The 19,136-nt window shown below is 43.5% G+C and overlaps 1 protein-coding gene across 1 annotated transcript in view; it reads right to left on the reverse strand.

Moving 5' to 3' along the window:
* Window positions 1-19,136, reverse strand: part of LOC144493570 (scavenger receptor class A member 5-like) — a 93,537-nt gene that overhangs the window by 23,248 nt on the left and 51,153 nt on the right. The window contains exon 7 of the mRNA XM_078212673.1: window positions 2,793-2,846. Coding sequence (XP_078068799.1) covers window positions 2,793-2,846 — 54 coding nt within the window. The remainder of the gene's footprint in view (window positions 1-2,792; window positions 2,847-19,136) is intronic.

The following is a 19,136-nucleotide window of genomic DNA, read 5'->3' on the forward strand; positions in this document are numbered from 1 at the left end:
CTTCTTCCCTGCTCCTGAACTCCCTTCACCAGCCTCAAAATGGAGCCCTGGCAGGAAGTGGCCCTTCAGTGGACAATGATTACACACTTAGTGGCCTCAGTTGGGGGTGAATACCAGGGGGGGCCACCCTAGGTCTTACCTGTCCCACATAAAGTTGCAGACAGGTCAGGGGTGAATAAGAGGGTGATGGTGAAGCCACCCAGGAAACTTTACAGATACCCACCCTCCCTCACCCGGCTGTAAACCTCTGCCCCAGGAAATGCTGAGCATTTGGGGGAGTCTAAGCTGATTGAGGAGACGGCATGGATTTGTGGTCTCTCTAATCTTGTTGAATTATTGTGAAGAGATTATTAACAAAAATGAAAGTGGACAAAATTGGAGGTAACCTTACGACATAGATTGCTGTTGGTTGGGAGATAGGAGATAAAGAGAAAATAAAACCAAGGTAGACTTATGAGTGATAAATTCAGAGGGTGAACAAAATGTTATTGTACAGCACAGTTTGAAATGAACATGAGAGTGCAGTTTTAACCATTACAGTGTGTTCTCAACAGCTGTAACAGCGGTGTATGAACCACAACAGTGTCGGAAGCGGTTAGTGTGTTGTGAAAAAGTGGTCCATAAAAGTACCACAGACCAAACTACAATAAAAGAAAATATTTATAGGAATTGAACCGCAAACTGCTATACCTGAATAGTTAAGATAAACAATTCAGATGGGTCAATCAGGTAATTCTTAACAAAATAAATTTCCTTTATCCCAAATTGTCACAGAATCATAGAATGGTAATGGCACAGAAGGAGGCCATTTGGCCCATTGGCATGTTTCTTCAAAGGAGAACCACACCCTGGTTTTTCTCTATAGTTCTGCACACTCTTCCTTTTCAGACAATAATTCAATTCCCTCTCGAATACCTCAGTTGAACCTGAGTTTCTACATCTAAATGATGATTTAGGCAACTTTTCCTAGCCCACCTCCGAACATAGCAGCCTCCACACCATTTCTGAGTGACTCTCATTTTCAACCATTCCTACCCTTGGACTGAACACCCGCTGTTCCTTCTTTCTGAGTTGTGTTTGTGGAGTTGGGAATTATGTCAACTGTATTCCTGACCTGGGAGTGAAGATTTCAACACAAGTGGGAGGCAGTCATTCCAAGGGGGCGATCTTATCAAAATAATTCTAAGTCCAGAACAGGTGTGAAAATGGGAGAATTCCAGATCCGTTTTCTCAGTGAGGCTCCCAGTCGAATCTTATTCACTCTGTGCAATAAAAAAACCTCGATCTGATTTCCACCTGTAGGGGGAATGGCCAGAGCCTAAATCGCCAGATAGCCAGCTGATAGCAACAGAGGACACCACTGCACATGTGCAGGTCTCTGTGCTGAGACGTGTCACTGCCTCTACTGCTATCAGTCGGCTCCATGGCCCAGCACCCCCACACGCCCCGCACTACATCAGAGCTCACTGGCCATTCACGAGTCCCCCCCACCCAAAATGATCACGACTCCCCCCACCTAGCCCGGAATGATTGCCACAATGGTTCCCCCCCACCAATTGCAATGCAGAATGGCAGTGGTTCCTCCTCCATCCCCCTACCGATCGCTGTGCAGTGTGTGCAGTGGTCCCCCTCCCTCCCCCCACTGATCGCTGTGCAGACTATGCAGCAGTACCCCCTCCCACCGAACAGCCCTCCCCCGGTCTGGCCCCAGTAGGGCCTGCCCCCTTGGCACTACCCAGTGCCCAGTGGGCACTGCCAGTGTGCCAGGCTCGCAGTGCCTGGACAATTCTGTCCCGGGCTTGCTAATTCCATTTAAATGAGCTTTAAAATAAATTTAAATGATGTATTCAGCCTCGTACCCATTCTGGGTGCCAGTAAGATCACGAGAGGTGAGAAATCGAGCGCGAACCTGATTTCTCGGCTCTCTTGCGAACTTACTGGCTCACCTCTCCCATCAATCGGCAAGGCGCAATGGTAAGATTGCCCCCCTCATGTGTTTTGTCTGTATAAATGTGTCAAATACACTGGTGAGAGAAACAACCCACGTTCCATTACTAATGGGACAAAATCTCAATCTAATTCCTTACATAGAGCTAAATGCTCTAATTATTACTGGGTGATTCCTATTCAATGTCCACACTAGAAGACCAAAATTGCAAATGTGGATTATTCTGATTGTTTGGGAGTTCCTAGCAGTGCTTTACAACTTATGATTAATGGTTAACAGATGGTGCTGCTAGAAATACTTCCATTTACAAAAGCAGGCCCATAGGGTCTGTGCAATAAAAAACCCTCAATCTGATTTCTGCCTGTAGGGGAGTGGGCGGAGCTTAAATCATGATGGGAAAATTCACACACTATATTACAAATTGGCGTAGAACGCACTAAATTCTCCGGACCGGCTCCGATCTAACATGCTCTGCACTGGGCACGACGTGGCCAGAAAATCACGGCCAATGTTTTTATTGAGCCTAAAAAAATGTCACTGCCAGCCCATCTGCCATTGGTAAACAAATGAGTCTCATGTGAGAAAATGAACAGTGCAGACTTGATAGTCTAAATGGACTGATTCTGTACTCTAACATTTTCTAATTGTGCAGTAAATCTTAAACAATTTTGAATTGCAGCAGAACCTTTTGGGTGCAGATCAGTCTTAGCAGTCTTCTACATACCCAACAGAACCTTCCAGAACCAAGCGCCCCCCACAAAGCACCAAGTAGGAATTATCTCAGCACACATGGGCTTTACTAGCACTGTCTTTTTTTAAAAAAAAGATCCGCTCAGGCACTCACCACTATCGCCCTTCTCGCCTTTTTCTCCTTTTCTTCCTCTCTCACCTCTGCGACCTTTAAAATAAATCACAAAAAACATGTATGTTAACATACAATGTTCATCTTTTAAATGAATTTGAACTTTTGCTTCCTATGTTGTAGGCAGCAATCAAAACACATGGAAAGAAAACTTGGAAATTACCATGATGATAAAAAGATGTTTTCTCAAAGAAGAACAAAGAACAAAGAAAATTACAGCACAGGAGCAGGCCCTTCGGCCCTCCAAGCATGCACTGACCATGCTGCCCGACTGAACTAAAACCCCCTACCCATCCGGGGACCATATCCCTCCATTCTCATCCTATTCATGTAGTTGTCAAGATGCCCCTTAAAACTCACTATCATATCTACTTCCACTACCTCCCCCGGCAGCGAGTTCCAGGTACCCACCACCCTCTATGTAAAAAACTTGCCTCGTACATCTCCTTTAAACCTTGCCCCTCACACCTTAAACATATGCCCCCTAGTAATTGACTCTTCCACCCTGGGAAAAAGCTTCTCACTATCCACTCTGTCCATGCCCCTCATAATCTTGTAGACTTCTATCAGGTCGCCCCTCAACCTCCGTTGTTCAATTGAGAACAAACCAAGTTTTTTCAACCTCTCCTCATAGCTAATGCCCTCCATACCAGGCAACATCCTGGTAAATCTTTTCTGTACCCTCTCCAAAGCCTCCACATCCTTCTGGTGGTATGGCGACCAGAATTGAACACTATGTTCCAAGTGCGGCCTAACTAAGGTTCTATAAAACTGCAACATGACTTGCCAATTCTTAAACTCAATGCCCCGGCCAATGAAGGCAAGCATGGCATATGCGTTCCCATCATGACTTTTTACCTTATTGGTTATTGTTTTGGCATAAAGTGAGGATTATTGTAATCTATTACTGACTTATAAATTTGGCCCCCAATGTATTCACAATGTTTGTTGAATACTGCTAGATGTTGAATAGATTTAAAATAAGTCAATTGTAAAAATGCATAGAAAAATATATGTAACAAACTCACGGGTGGGTTTTCTGGCCCTGCTCGCCCCGAAACCAGAAAATCATATTGAGGTCAACGGACCTTTCCATGGTCTGCCCCTAGCCTACTACGATTCACACGATAGGCAGAATGGGAAAATTCACCCCAATATTTAGTTACACCAGTAGAATAAGCAAGATGAGGATTTTTTTCAGGTAAGTATTCTGAGCATTAAAGGTGAGGTATAATGTTACAGTTATGAGGTTTGTAATATTATTCTGTTTGGGATAGTGTTTTTAATTTAGGATCAAATGAATGGGGGTCATGTGACCTTTTCAACAGCCCTGGGGCTGTTAAGGATTAAAGGAAGGACTAGATTGTTTTTCTGGGAAGAAGGTGCAAGGGATTCACACTGGGAGATAATATCTGCGTTTACAGTGGTAAGGCTGCTAGTTTTCAAAGTCCCTGGAAGGTTTTGAGAATATCAGTTGTGCTTTAAGCTGTCTATTAAATTCCAAGATAGAATAGGATTGTGGTCTAAAGAATAGTTGATTAGCATTTCTACCTGAATACAAAGCCCATGATGTTCATGTTACCATGGAGGTGGGCTATGAGAGGAAAGGGTTTCTAAGATATCCCTGAATGTGATTCACTGTGCAGGAATGTGGATGGGAGGGTATGTGCCGATTTAAAGACCAAATTTGTGAGGATTTGAAATGAGTCTGGGAGAGTTGTCTAACTCAGACTGGTGGGAGAATCTTCAGGGAAAACCCTCATTGTGAAAGATAGTTATGGGGTTACCTGTGAAGTGGATTTATCGACTATTTTAAAAATAAAAGGGGTAAGTTTTGTTCTGGAGTTTAAAGTATAAGTTGTCTACAAAAAGTGTTCAGTTGATAGTGTTTCAGTCTGTTTGTTACAATAAATAGCTTTAATCATGAAATTTTGTGGTGACACCCTTTTAACTATCAACTATAAATTCAAATTTCTCTACGGGGATTGAAATACCAACAATGGTGTTTCTGCGGTTTCACCAATATGTTAAATTATTCAGGTGAATTGTTCAGTTCCTATTGAACATTTCTTATTGCAGCTATTTATTTCCCTCAAATCAGAGGCAGTGTAAAACTACTTTACTTTTTAGCTGAGTGTTTTTTTCAGTTAAACAGGAAACCGGAAGTAGGCCGTGGAGAGGCCTGGGAAGGTTTTTTGCCCAATAAATTTGAACGGGGAGGAAACCCGAGACTCTACACGTGTACAGTCTCCCACCCTCCCCCCTCCTCTAACCTAAAAAAAAAGACTCGGAGTGAGAGCAGGGAAGCTTTTTTTTTCTCTTTCATTTCTTAGTAAGGGAAGTTAGCAGGGATGTCAGTGCAGGCAGTGCAATGTTCCTCCTGTGGGATGTTTGAGGTGAGGGACACCAGTGTCCTGGCTGAGTACACCTGCAGGAAGTGCATCCAATTCCAGCTCCTTGAAGACCGTGTTAGGGATCTGGAGCTGGAACTGAATGAACTCAGGATCATTCTGGAGGCAGAGGCAGCTATAGATAGAAGCTACAGGGAGGTAGCTAGTCCTAGAAATGATGATACGTGGGTGACGGCTAGAAGGGGTAAGAAGCAGTCAAAGCAGCGATCCCCTGGATCCCCTGTTCCTCTGTATAACAAGTATTCTGTTTTGGATACTGCTGGGGGAACGACTTAACAGGGGTAAGCCATGGGGTACAGGTCTCTGGGACAGAGTCTGTCCTTGTTGCTCAGAAGGGAAGGGGGAGAGGAGTAGAACATTAGTCATTGGGGACTCCATAGTTAGGGGGACAGATAGGAGATTCTGTGGGAACGAGAGGGACTCGCGGCTGGTGTGCTGCCTCCCAGGTGCCAGGGTCTGTGATGTCTCAGATCGTGTTTTCGGGATTCTTAAGGGAGAGGGGGAGCCCCAAGTCGTGGTTCACATAGGCACCCAAGACATAGGTAGGAAAAGGGATGGGGATGTAAGGCAGAAATTCAGGGAGTTAGGGTGGAAGCTTAGGGCAAGAACAAACAGAGTTGTTATCTCTGGTTTGTTACCCGTGCCACGTGATAGTGAGGAGAGGAATAGGGAGAGAGAGCAGTTGAACACGTGGCTACAGGGATGAAGCAGGAGGGAGGGATTCAGATACCTGGACAATTGGGGCTCATTCTGGGGTAGGTGGGACCTCTACAAACGGGATGGTCGACACCTGAACCAGAGGGATACCAATATCCTGGGGGGGAAATTTGCTAATGGTCTTTGGGAGGGTTTAAACTAATTCAACAGGGGGATGGGAACCTGAATTGTAGCTCCAGTGTACAGGAGGTTGAGAGTAGTGAGGTTATGGATAAGGTTTCAACGTCGCGGGAGTGTACCGGCAGGCAGGAAGGTGGTTTGAAGTGTGTCTACTTCAACGCCAGGAGCATCCGGAATAAGGTGGGTGAACTTGCAGCATGGGTTGGTACCTGGGACTTCGATGTTGTGGCCATCTCGGAGACATGGATAGAGCAGGGACAGGAATGGTTGTTGTAGGTTCCAGGGTTTAGATGTTTCAGTAAGAGTAGGGAAGGTGGTAAAAGAGGGGGAAGTGTGGCATTGTTAGTCAAGGACAGTATTACAGTGGCAGAAAGGACGTTTAATGAGGACTCATCTACTGAGGTAGTATGGGCTGAGGTTAGAAACAGGAAAGGAGAGGTCACCCTGTTGGGAGTTTTCTATAGGCCCCAGAGATGTAGAGGAAAGGATTGCAAAGATGATTCTGGATAGGAGCGAAAGTAACAGGGTAGTTGTTATGGGGACTTTAACTTTACAAATATTGACTGGAAAAGCTATAGTTCGAGTACTTTAGAAGGGTCAGTTTTTGTCCAATGTGTGCAGGAGGGTTTCCTGACACAGTATGTTGATAGGCCAACAAGAGGCAAGGCCACATTGGATTTGGTACTGGGTAATGAACCAGACCAGGTGTTAGATTTGGAAGTAGGTGAGCACTTTGGTGATAGTGACCACAATTCGGTTACGTTTACTTTAGCGATGGAAAGGGATAGGTATATACCAAAGGACAAGAGTTATAGCTGGGGGAAAGGAGATTATGATGCGATTAGGCGAGATTTAGGATGCATAGGTTGGGGAAGGAAACTGCAAGGGATGGGCACAATTGAAATGTGGAGCTTGTTCAAGGAACAGCTACTGCGTGTCCTTGATAAGTATGTACCTGTCAAGCAGGGAGGAAGTGGTCGAGCGAGGGAACCATGGTTTACTAAAGAAGTTGAATCTCTTATGAAGAGGGAGAAGGAGACTTATGTAAAGATGAGGCGTGAAGGCTCAGTTAGGGTGCTTGAGAGTTACAAGTTAGCCAGGAAGGACCTAAAGAGAGAGTTAAGAGATACAGGCTATTAGACTAGACGGGATTGAGGTTAATAAGGAGGAGGTGTTAGCAACTCTGGAAAATGTGAAAATAGATAAGTCCCCTGGGCCAGATGGGAATTATCCTAGGATTCTCTGGGAGGCTCGGGAAGAGATTGCAGCGCCTTTGGCCTTGATCTTTATGTCGTCATTGTCTACAGGAATAGTGCCAGAGGACTGGAGGATAGCAAATGTTGCCCCCTTATTCAAGAAGGGGAGTAGAGACAACCCTGGTAATTATAGACCAGTGAGCCTTACTTCTGTTGTGGGCAGAGATAGGATTTATAATCATCTAGAAAGGAATAATTTGATTAGGGATAGTCAACACAGTTTTGTGAAGCGTAGGTCGTGCCTCACAAACCTTATTGAGTTCTTTGAGAAGGCGACCAAAGAGGTGGATGAGGGTAAAGCAGTTGATGTGGTGTATATGGATTTCAGTAAAGCTTTTGGTAAGGTTCCTCACGGTAAGCTATTGCAGAAAATACGGATGCATGGGATTGAGGGTGATTTAGCGGTTTGGATCAGGAATTGGCTAGCTGTAAGAAGACAGAGGGTGGTGGCTGATGGGAAATGTTCATCCTGGAGTTCAGTTACTAGTGGTGTACCGCAAGGATCTGTTTTGGGGCCACTGCAGTTTGTCATTTTTATAAATGACCTCGATGAGGGCGTAGAAGGATGGGTTAGTAAACAGTATATGCAGGCAATGGTAGTTACAATTGTCATCCACAAATTTACTAACCCATTTTTATAATTTACAATTCAATCACCAACAATGGGCATAACATAAATTCTAAAAGTTCATCTTGGAATTATAAAAAGCCACATATAATTCAGAGGTAGGGAGAGAGATAGCTTATTTCAAATTTTATACTCGGAATTTAAGTTGGAATTTAAGTTTGAACTGTCATAGTGGGAATTGATAATTATTTCACAAAGCACCAACATTACCGTAAGGAGCTGAGTGTCATAGAAAATGCTAGAACATGTATAAGAAATTAGCTGAAAGAGGAGAAAGAACTCCTTATAGGAATATGATGTTCGGCTAGTGAGGCATAATAAGTAGAGTGCTCTGACTTCTCCTACTTGACGGCTTTGCTGACAAATTGGGAAGTGAGAAAAGTGGGAAAATGATAGCAAAAGGCTTTGGAAGGGACAGGAGGTGAGCAGCCAATTATGCCAATTAATTGGCCTAGTGACAGCCAATCTGTCTGGTTGCCAGCATTTGGCCAGTAAAGTTTATTTATTAGTCACAAGTAAGGCTTACATTAACATTGCAATGAAGTTACTGTGAAATTCCCCTAGTCACCACACTCCGGCGCCTGTTCGGGTCAATGCACCTAACCAGCACATCTTTCAACCGTGGGAGGAAACCGGAGCACCCAGAGGAAACCCACGCAGACAGGGGGAGAACGTGCAAACTCCACACAGACAGTGACGCAAGCCAGGAATCGAACCCGGGTCCATGCCACCCCAATAGTGGCATGGCATTCTGTCAAATGGGAAATCCACCAGTTGCATTGAGGCAACCTTCCAGTGGCTTCCCTGGCTGTTGGAGGGCATGGGAGGTTGTAGGGGGAATGGGGTTGGGGAAGGGGGGTTGTGTGCAGGTTGAATTTTGCTTTCCAGAGGCTCCATGCCCAAAGAGGGCATCACCAGCAGCAATAGTTGCCCCCATGGCTCTGATTCTGTGAGAATTCTTCAATGCACATGAAGAAGAGATTAGAGAATTCTAGTGATATATTTTGATGAGGAAATGTAGTGGGAGGAGGCTCAAACACCAGCATGAACTGATTGGGCTGAATCGTTTCTGTGTCATATATCCTACGTATTCCTTTGTAATATGATTGGATGTTTAACCTACTTGAGGACATCAGTATTGCTGGACACTGAAGTTCCCATGAACTGACACCAGAATCAAAGTAACATTGTGAAAGGAAAATTTAGGCCATAGATATTGATATATCTTTGTAGGCATCTGTCTTCAAGGTCAGTTTCTTTCACCATGTCTTGCTGCTGACTGTGAAATCCAGGCTATTACTTTTCACAGATGCAGAATGTTCCAGGCTCCATAGGTCACATTACACTATTATATAAATATATATACAAATATACTATTTAAATGGAGAGAGATTAATAAAATTAAATGGAATCTGAATGTCCAAGTACATGAATCACAAAAAAATAGTGTGCAGGTACAGCAAGTGATTATGAAGCCAAATGGAATGTTGGCATTTAGTGCAAGGGGAATGGAATATAAAAGCAGGGAAATTTTACTGCCAATATATGGAGCTTTGGTGAGACAACATCTGGAATACTATTTACAATTTTAGTATTCTTATTTGAAAAATATAATTGCGTTAGAAGCAGTTCAGAGAAGGTTCACTTTCTAAAGCCTTGGCTTTAGAAATTTAATGGAATTCTTTGAAAATGTAACTAAATAGTTGTAATTTACTTGAATATTTCAGAAAATTGAGTCATGTTGCAGAAGCTTTTTGTCTTGCATTCATCAGGATAAACGTAAGAATGCCAAATTTCAAACAATCATAACAATTTATACTAAAGGAGAAAAGTGTGCTGATCGGTTGACAAATTGTTTCTGATTGGCCAAGGCATTGCCATGGAGAAAGCAATGGAGAACTTTAGACTTTTCAAATTCCCAGGTAACTCAAAAAAGTCACAAGGCTTAAACATATTCCTTTTATTTGCAAAAAACAGGTCCTTACATATAAATGTATGTCACTTCTGGCAAGTGTAAATGAGCCTTGTTACAAGTTCAACTGATTATCTTAAATTGATTGTTAGTGTGGCTAATGGCAGGACTATTCATTAAGAACTGCATTCACTCCACCCAGCACTCAGAGTCACTTTTGATATGGGGCAGTCTAATGGGCTCCCTTTCCTCGACATGCTAGTTGAGAAAACTGCCAATGGGTTCTCCACTATTGTCTACTGCAAGCCTACCTTTACTTTACTAATCAATATACATGTTGGGATTTGTATAGATCCACATGCTATAAGAGTTGTCTCCATGGCAATGCCTCAGCCAGTCAGAGTTGACTTGCCAACCAACTTTACTACTATTGTATAAATTGCGGCGTTTGTTTGAAATTTGGTATTCTTGCATTTGTCCTAAATAGCGCAAATAAAAAGTTTCGGCACCATGTCTCCCTTTTCAAATTCTGGACAATTTACTTGGATTTGCTACAAGCATTTAAGAAAATGTTGAGTTAAGAGAGGAAGTTGTGGTTCATGGAATAAATGACATTTTCTACATGGCTTAACAAAATCACAGAATAATATGATTCATAGAAAATTTTCTGCCTGGAAAAAAGTAACTTCTTATGTTCCACAGCAATCTGTTCTATGACTTCTCTTAATGAAGCATTGAATGTCAATAGGGCTCATTGCCAGATAGAGTTTATCCTCGAATTCTCAAGAAATTTAAGAGTAGTTTGTGAATGATATATGGTGTACAATATATACACAGTAGATGGTAATATTGTTATCATAAAATCATAGAATCCCTACAGTGCAGAAGGAGGCCATTTGGCCTATTGGGCTTGCACCAACCACAATCCCACCCAGGCCCCAATCCCGCAACCCCACACATTTACCCCGCTAATCCCCTGACACTAGGGTCAATTTAGCATAGCCAATCCATCTATCCTGCATATCTTTGGATTGTGGGAGGAAACCAGAGCACTCGGAGGAAACCCACGCAGACACGGGGAGAATGTGCAAACTCCACACAGACAGTGACCTGAGGCCAGAATCGAACCCGGGTCTCTGGCACTGTGAGGCAGCAGTGCTAACCACTGTGTTACCGCGCCGCCCCAAAACCTGGATTGAGACATCTTTCCAAAGGTAAGTTTAGTTTCTTTTTTAGTGTCACAAGTTGGCTTACATTAACACTGCAATGAAGTTACTGTGAAAATCCCCTAGTTGCCACACTCTGGTGCCTATTCAGATACACTGAAGGAGAATTTAGCATGGCCAACTCACCTAACCATCTTTTGGACTGTGGGAGGAAACGCACGGAGACATGGGGAGAATGTGTGAACTCCACACAGACAGTGAACCAAGCTGGGAATTGAACCTGGGTCCCTGGTGCAGTGAGGCAGCAGTGCTCACCACTGTGCTACCGTACCGATGTTCAATTTGGTTATGAATCTGTAAACCTTTGATACCAGGTTGGGTTCCATGTTGGTTTGAAGTAACATTTCAGTGTAGTACCTTAGCCATTTTGTACATAGTTCAGTATGAATTTCTGCTGGTGAGATCATTAACATTTAAGGTATCCTGGGAACAGGAAGGCAGAAGTTTGTATGGAACTATTCTTGATGAACCAATGACTTTAATGATGTCAAAAGATCTAGGTTCAGGTTCTGGTATTTGTTTTAATTACACTGTGCAATCCAAGGATTCCTTGTCAGCTTTCAAGAAATAAGCAAAGGATTCGATTTGTGCAGCTTGAAACAAGAACCAGCCGTTCACTCCAGCGGGATTCTCCAGTTCCGCTGCAGTGAGCGGAGATTTGGCTGAACGGCAAATTCGCCATACTCTCTGTCAGCAGCAGCAGGGCATGAATAGAGTAATAGAAACAGGCTCTTCAGCCCAACTTGTCCATGCCGCCCTTTTTTTTTTAAAACCCCTAAACTAATCCCAATTGCCCGCATTTGGCCCATATCCCTCTATACCCATCATACCCATGTAACTATCTAAATGCTTTTTAATAGATAAAATTGTACCTGCCTCTACTACTACCTCTGGCAGCTTGTTCCAGACATTCACCACCCTCTGTGTGAAAAAATTGCCCCTCTGGACACTTTTGTATCTCTCCCCTCTCACCTTAAACCTATGCCCTCTAGTTTTAGTCTCCCCTACCTTTGGGAAAAGATATTGACTATCTACCTTGTCTATGCCCCTCATTATAAGTACATAAGAAATAGAAGCAGGAGTAGGCCATCTGGCCCCTCACGCCTGCTCCGCCATTCAATAAGATCATGGCTGATCTGATAGTGGGTTCAGTTCCACTTACCCGCCCGCCCCCATAACCCTTAATTCCCTTATTGGCTAAAAACCTATCTATCTGTGACTTAAACACATTTAATGAGGTAGCCTCTACCGTTTCATTGGGCAGAGAATTCCAAAGATTCACTACCCTCTGGGAGAAGAAGTTCCTCCTCAACTCTGTTCTAAATTGACTCCCCCGTATTTTGAGGCTATACCCCCTAGTTCTTGTTTCCATTGTAAGTGGAAACAATCTCAATGTTTCTACCCTGTCTAGCCCCTTCTTTATCTTATATGTCTCTATAAGATCTCCCCTCAACCTTCTAAACTCCAAAGAGTACAGGCCCAGTCTGCTCAATCTCTCCTCATAAGCCAACCCCCCCCATCTCCGGAATCAACCCCTTCCAAAGCCAATACATCCTTTCTTAAATAAGGGGACCAAAACTGTACACAGTACTCTAGGTGCGGCCTCACCAGCACCTTGTACAGTTGCAGCATGACCTCCTTGCTTCTATACTCCATCCCTCTTGCGATAAAGGCCAACATTCCATTTGCCTTCTTGACCACCTGCTGCACCTGCAAACTGTGTTTTTGTGATTCATGTACAAGGACGCCCAGGTCCCTCTGCACAGAAGCATGTTGTAATTTTTCACCGTTTAAATAATAGTCCCTTTTCCTATTATTCCTTCCAAAGTGGATAACCTCACACTTACCAACGTTATACTCCATCTGCCAGATCCTCGCCCATTCACTTAACCTATCCAAATCTCTCTGCAGACTCTCTGTGTCTTCCACGCAATTTGCTTTCCCACCCATCTTAGTGTCATCCGCAAACTTTGTTACCCCACACTCGATCCCCTCCTCCAGATCATCTATGTATATGGTAAATAGTTGAGGCCCCAGCACTGATCCCTGCGGCATGCCACTAGTCACGGATTGCCAATCAGAAAAGCACCCATTTATACCTACTCTCTGTTTTCTGTTAGATAGCCATTCTTCAATCCACGCTAACACTTTACCCCCAACTCCGTGCACCTTTATCTTTTGCAGTAACCTTTTGTGAGGCACCTTATCGAAAGCCTTCTGGAAATCCAAATACAATACATCCACCGGTTCCCCCCTGTCAACCGCACTCGTCACCTCCTCAAAAAACTCCAGTAATTTATTCAAACATGACTTTCCCTTCCTGAATCCATGCTGCGTCTGCTTGATTGAACCATTCTTATCCAGATGTCCTGCTATTTATTCCTTTATGATAGATTCCAGCATTTTCCCAACTACGGATGTTAAGCTAACCGGCCTGTAGTTACCTGCCTTTTTTCTACCTCTTTTTTTAAACAGTGGCGTTACATTAGCTGTTTTCCAATCAGCTGGCACCTCCCCAGAGTCCAGTGAATTTTGATAGATTACAACTAATGCATTTGCTATTGCCTCTGCCATTTCTTTTAGTACCCTGGAATGCATTTCATCGGACCAGGGGACTTGTCCACCTTTAGTCCCATTAGCCTACCCAGCACTACCTCTTTAGTAATAGTGATCGTTTTAAGGTCCTCACCCACTACAATCCCATGACCGTCTATTTTTGGTATGCTATTTGTGTCTTCCATTGTGAAGACCGACACAAAAAACTTGTTTAAGGCCTCAGCCATTTCCTCATTTCCCATTATTAAATCCCCCTTCTCATCTTCTAAGGGACCAACATTTACTTTAGCCAATCTTTTCCTTTTTATATATTTGTAAAAACTCTTACTATCAGTTTTAATATTTTGTGCTAGTTTACTTTCATAATCTATCTTTCCTTTCTTTATTGCTTTCTTAGTAGTTCTTTGTTGCTTTTTAAAGCCTTCCCAATCCTCTAATTCCCCACTAATCTTGGCTACTCTGTATGCATTGGTTTTTAATTTGATACTCTCCTTTATCTCCTTAGTTATCCATGGCTGGTTATCCCTTTTCTTACATCCCTTCTTTTTCACTGGAATATATTTTTCGTGAGTACTGAGAAAAATCTCCTTAAAAATCCTCCACTGTTCCTCAACTGTCCCACCAATTAGTCTGTGTTCCCAGTCTACATTAGCCATCTCTGCCCTCATCCTATTGTAATCCCCCTTGTTCAAGCAGAGGACACTGGTTTGGGACCCTACTTTCTCACCCTCCATCTGTATTAGAAATTCAACCATATTGTGGTCACTCATTCCAAGAGGATCCCTCACAAGGAGATCATTTATTTTACCTGCCTCATTACACAGGACCAGATCCAAGATAGCTTGCTCCCTCGTAGGTTCTGTAACATACTGTTCGAGGAAACTATCGTGACAGCATTCTAAGAACTCTTCCTCAAGTGCACCGTATCCGACTTGAGTTGACCAATCAATATGGAGATTAAAATCCCCCATGATTATTGCTGTTCCATTTCTACATGCATCTGTTATTTGTTTGTTTATAGCCCGCCCCACTTTGAAGTTATTATTTGGGGGCCTATAGACTACGCCCACCAGTGACTTTTTCCCCTTACTATTCCTTATCTCCACCCACATTGATTCCATATTTTGCTCCTTAGAGCCTACATCGTCTCTCACTACCACCCTGATGTTATCCTTAATTAACAGAGCTACCCCACCTCCTTTTCCTTCCTGTCTATCCTTCCGAATTGTCTGATGCCCGTGGAAGTTTAGTTCCCAGTCCTGGTCACCCTGCAACCACGTTTCTGTAATGGCCACTAGATCATACCCATATGTATTAATTTGTGCTGTCAACTCATTCACTTTGTTTCGAATGCTACGTGCATTCAGGTAAAGTGTCTTTATGTTAGTCTTTCCTACCTGGACCCGATTTGTTAGTGCATTCCTTTGTTTGCATGCTCTGTCCCTTCCTATCACAGACTGGTTTTTCTTCCCCAGCCCAACTCCCTGCACTGTGTTGACCATCTCCCTTCTCATACTTGTCACCTTTTTTACTTTGCCTGAGGTTAGATTCCTGCCATCTTCTATACTCCTTGTTCTATTACGTGGTCTGGAAACTTTACTAACCTCTCCTGAGGCTCGTCTCCTTTAACTAATTGAAAGTCCTCATCATTAACCTGCACTCCTACCCTCTCCTTTACCTTTGATTTTCTAATTCTCCATACCACTGAACCCTCCCCCCCCTCTTTAGTTTAAAGCCCTATCTACAGCCCTATACGATTCGCCAGGACTCTGGTCCCAGCACGATTCAGATGAAGACCATCCCATCGGAACAGGTCCCATCTTCCCCAATACTGGTGCCAATGTCCCATGAATTCAAACCCCTTCCTCCCACACCAATCTTTGAGCCACGCATTTACCTCCTTAATCTTCTTAACCCTGTGCCAATTCGCTTGTGGCTCAGGTAGTAATCCAGAGATTATTACCTTTTTTGTTCTGCTTTTCAATTTAGATCCTAGCTTTTCATATTCCCTCAGCAGAACCTCAGTTCCTGTTCTTCCTATATCGTTGGCACCTATGTGGACCACGACAACTGGATCTTTACCCTCCCACTCCAAGTTACTCTGCAGCCCAGATGAGATATCCAGAACCCGAGCACCAGGCAGGCAACACAACCTTCGGGATTCTCAATCCTGGTCACAGAGAACAGTGTTAATGCCCCTAACTATACTATCCCCAATTACCACTACATTTCTTTTTTCTCCCCCCACTTGAACGGCTCCCTGTACCATGGTGCTGTGGTCAGTTTGCTCATCCTCCCTGCATTCCCATATGTGCCCGTCCACACAGGTAACAAGAATCTCGAACCTGTTGGACAGGTTCAGGGACTGAGGCTCCGGTAACACTACTCCCTGGATCCCTCTACCTGCCTCACTCGCAGCCACACCCTCTTGTCCCTGACCACTGTCTGAATTCAAGGTAGTTTTTCTAAGGGGTGTGACTGCCTCCTGAAACACAACGTCCAGGTAACTCTCCCCCTCCCTGATGTGTCGCAGTGTCCAAAGCTCAGATTCCAGCTCATCAACCCTGAGCCGGAGTTCCTCAAGCAACCAACACTTACTGCAGACATGCTCACTGGGAACCACAGTGGGGTCCACCAGCTCCCACATCATGCAGAAACAACACATCACATGACCCTCCATCCTTATTGTATATGCTTAGTTTTTACAGGAAAAAACTTATAAACAAAGCACTAAACCTACGCTGCCTCGCCCGTTTCCTCCTAAGCCCGTTGAGCCAAAGCCCTTCAGCCCTCACTCTGCTACCTGCTCACTCCGCTGCCCGCTAACGACGCTGCCTGCTGGATAGTGCGGCCTGTTTTTTAAAGCTCCCGTGTGCTTAATAAATTTTTCTTCTTTTTCCCAGGTGGTGACCACGCCCGGCCTACTTCTGCTTTTCCCTTAAACTCGTAAAAGAGAAACCCCGCGATAACGTAATGAAAATAAAGTTATTCCCTTACCCTTTTTACTGTATTACAAATCGCTCCTCTCAGCCTTGCTCCGGTTGAACAATAACCTTATAGAGGTCTATTTTATAGACCTCTATAAGGTCACCCCTCAGCCTCCTACGCTCCAGAGAAAAAAGTCCCAGTCTATTCAGCTTCTCCTTATAACTCAATCCATCAAGTCCCGGTAGTATCCTAGTAAATCTTTTCTGCACTCTTTCTAGTTTAATAATATCCTTTCTATAATAGGGTGACCAGAATTGCACACAGTATTCCAAATGTGGCCTTACCAATGTCTTGTACAACTTCAACAAGACGTCCCAACTCCTGTATTCAATGTTCTGACTGATGAAACCAAGCATGCCGAATGCCTTCTTCACCACTCTGTCCACCTGCGACTCCACTTTCAAGGAGCTATGAACATGTACCCCTAGATCTCTTTGTTCTGTAACTCTCCCCAACGCCTTACCATTAACTGAGTAAGTCCTGCCCTGGTTCAATCTACCAAAATGCATCACCTCGCATTTGTCTAAATTAAACTCTATCTGCCATTCGTCAGCCCACTGGCCCAATTGATCATGATCCCGCTGCAATTGGAGATAACCTTCCTCACTGTCCACCCTGCCACCAATCTTGATGTCATCTGCAAACTTACTAACCATGCCTCCTATATTCTCATCCAAATCATTAATATAAATGACAAATAACAGTGGGCCCAGCACTGATCCCTGAGGCACACCGCTGGTCACAGGCCTCCAGTTTGAAAAACAACTCTCCACAACCACCCTCTGGCTTCTGTCAAGAAGCCAATTTTGTATCCATTTAGATACCTCACCCTGGATCCCATGAGATTTAACTTTATGCAACAACCTACCATGCGGTACCTTGTCAAAGGCCTTGCTAAAGTCCATGTAGACAACATCAGCTGCACTGCCCTCATCTATCTTCTTGGTTACCCCTTCAAAAAACTCAATTAAATTTGTGAGACATGATTTTCCACTCACAAAGCCATGCTGACTGTCCCTAATCAGTCCTTGCGTCTCTAAATGCCTGTAGTTCCTGTCTCTCAAAATACCTTCCAACAATTTACCCACCACAGATGTGAGTCTCACTGGCCTGTAGTTTTTAAACAAAGGCACAACATTTGCCACCCTCCAATCTTCAGGCACCTCACCCGTGACTATCGATGATTCAAATATCTCGGCTAGGGCACCCGCAATGTCTGGAGAATTCTGGCCCATATATTTTAATTAAGTTCTAGCTTACTAAAAGCCTTGAACTATTAACCATATTTGGAGGACAGAACACCTGAAGATATCTTGCTAAGATATTTCCTGAAGATACCTTGCTAGGAGCTACTACTAACATATATTTTTAATTACCTTAGTATCAGTGGGAATAGGTTAACATGTTTAAATGAATTATTTACAACAGCTTGTATTATTAAGAAGAGGATGTCACATTGTACAACTGCTCTTTATCTACAAGGATGTGTCATGTGTTTATAATGGAGGATAACTCCTGGAGCCTAAAGAAAATAAGAGATGGGCATTTGTCTCAGCTCTACATGACTAATTACAAAGCTGGGATGACACCAGATGTCCCTCACTCTAAACCAATGAAAAGAGATAGGGTTTAATTCTCCGGCTATTTGCTGACGGTGAGATTCTCTGGTCTTGGCGGCAGCGTATTCCCGCCCAAGTGTTTCCAGCAGCATGGGATGGTTTCAATGGGAAATCCCACTGACAGCGATGGGACCAGAGAATCCTGCCACTAGTGAACGGCATGCCATCTTCTGCCGCAGAGAAACATGTGGCTGGAAGGCCAGAGAATTCCAACCATAGTTTGGACTATTTCCTAATAAGGGACAAGGAACAATTAGACTTAGAGATTAAAGTTGGAAACTCAGAGGCACAGTTTCACCATTGCTTCTATAATGTCATTCTTCTGTGATACAGTTCAATGTAACATTATTTCAGAGACTGAAGAAGAAAGGCATCACTGGCAGTCTTCAAGGAATCCTAGGCCTTGAGGGATAAGAAACTTCCATGCTATCTTCATTGCTTTCCTTACGTATTTATAACATTTTGCTTAATACATTCTATATGATTCATGAATACTTCTTACTAGGTCAGCTACAACTGCAGACCCCATTGTTGTAACTTAAGAATTTGGAGCCTAGATATTTGAATTGCAAGGGTTTTATACCTCAAAATCCCTAAAACTTACCAAGTAAAGGTCTGCGTGTGGATAATGAGCCACAAGTAGATTCATTATTTTGGAGAAACATGCACCAATTAAATAGTGCAGTAAGACTTTGATCTAGATAATGGTAGACTAATATGTGAACAGTGGTGAGGCCAATCTTGTAATAAGGTGTGCAGTTGCGGTGACCACAAACTAAAAGGATATCAATGACACAAATGTATAAACTGGAGTTAGGTTCTTATAATAGCAATCCACAGGACCTGTGAAAGAGCTAGTTATTGCCAGAAGGGAGTCAGAGATGGAGTTATTC

This window comes from Mustelus asterias, chromosome 5 (assembly GCF_964213995.1).
Source record: "Mustelus asterias chromosome 5, sMusAst1.hap1.1, whole genome shotgun sequence".
NCBI lineage: Eukaryota > Metazoa > Chordata > Chondrichthyes > Carcharhiniformes > Triakidae > Mustelus > Mustelus asterias.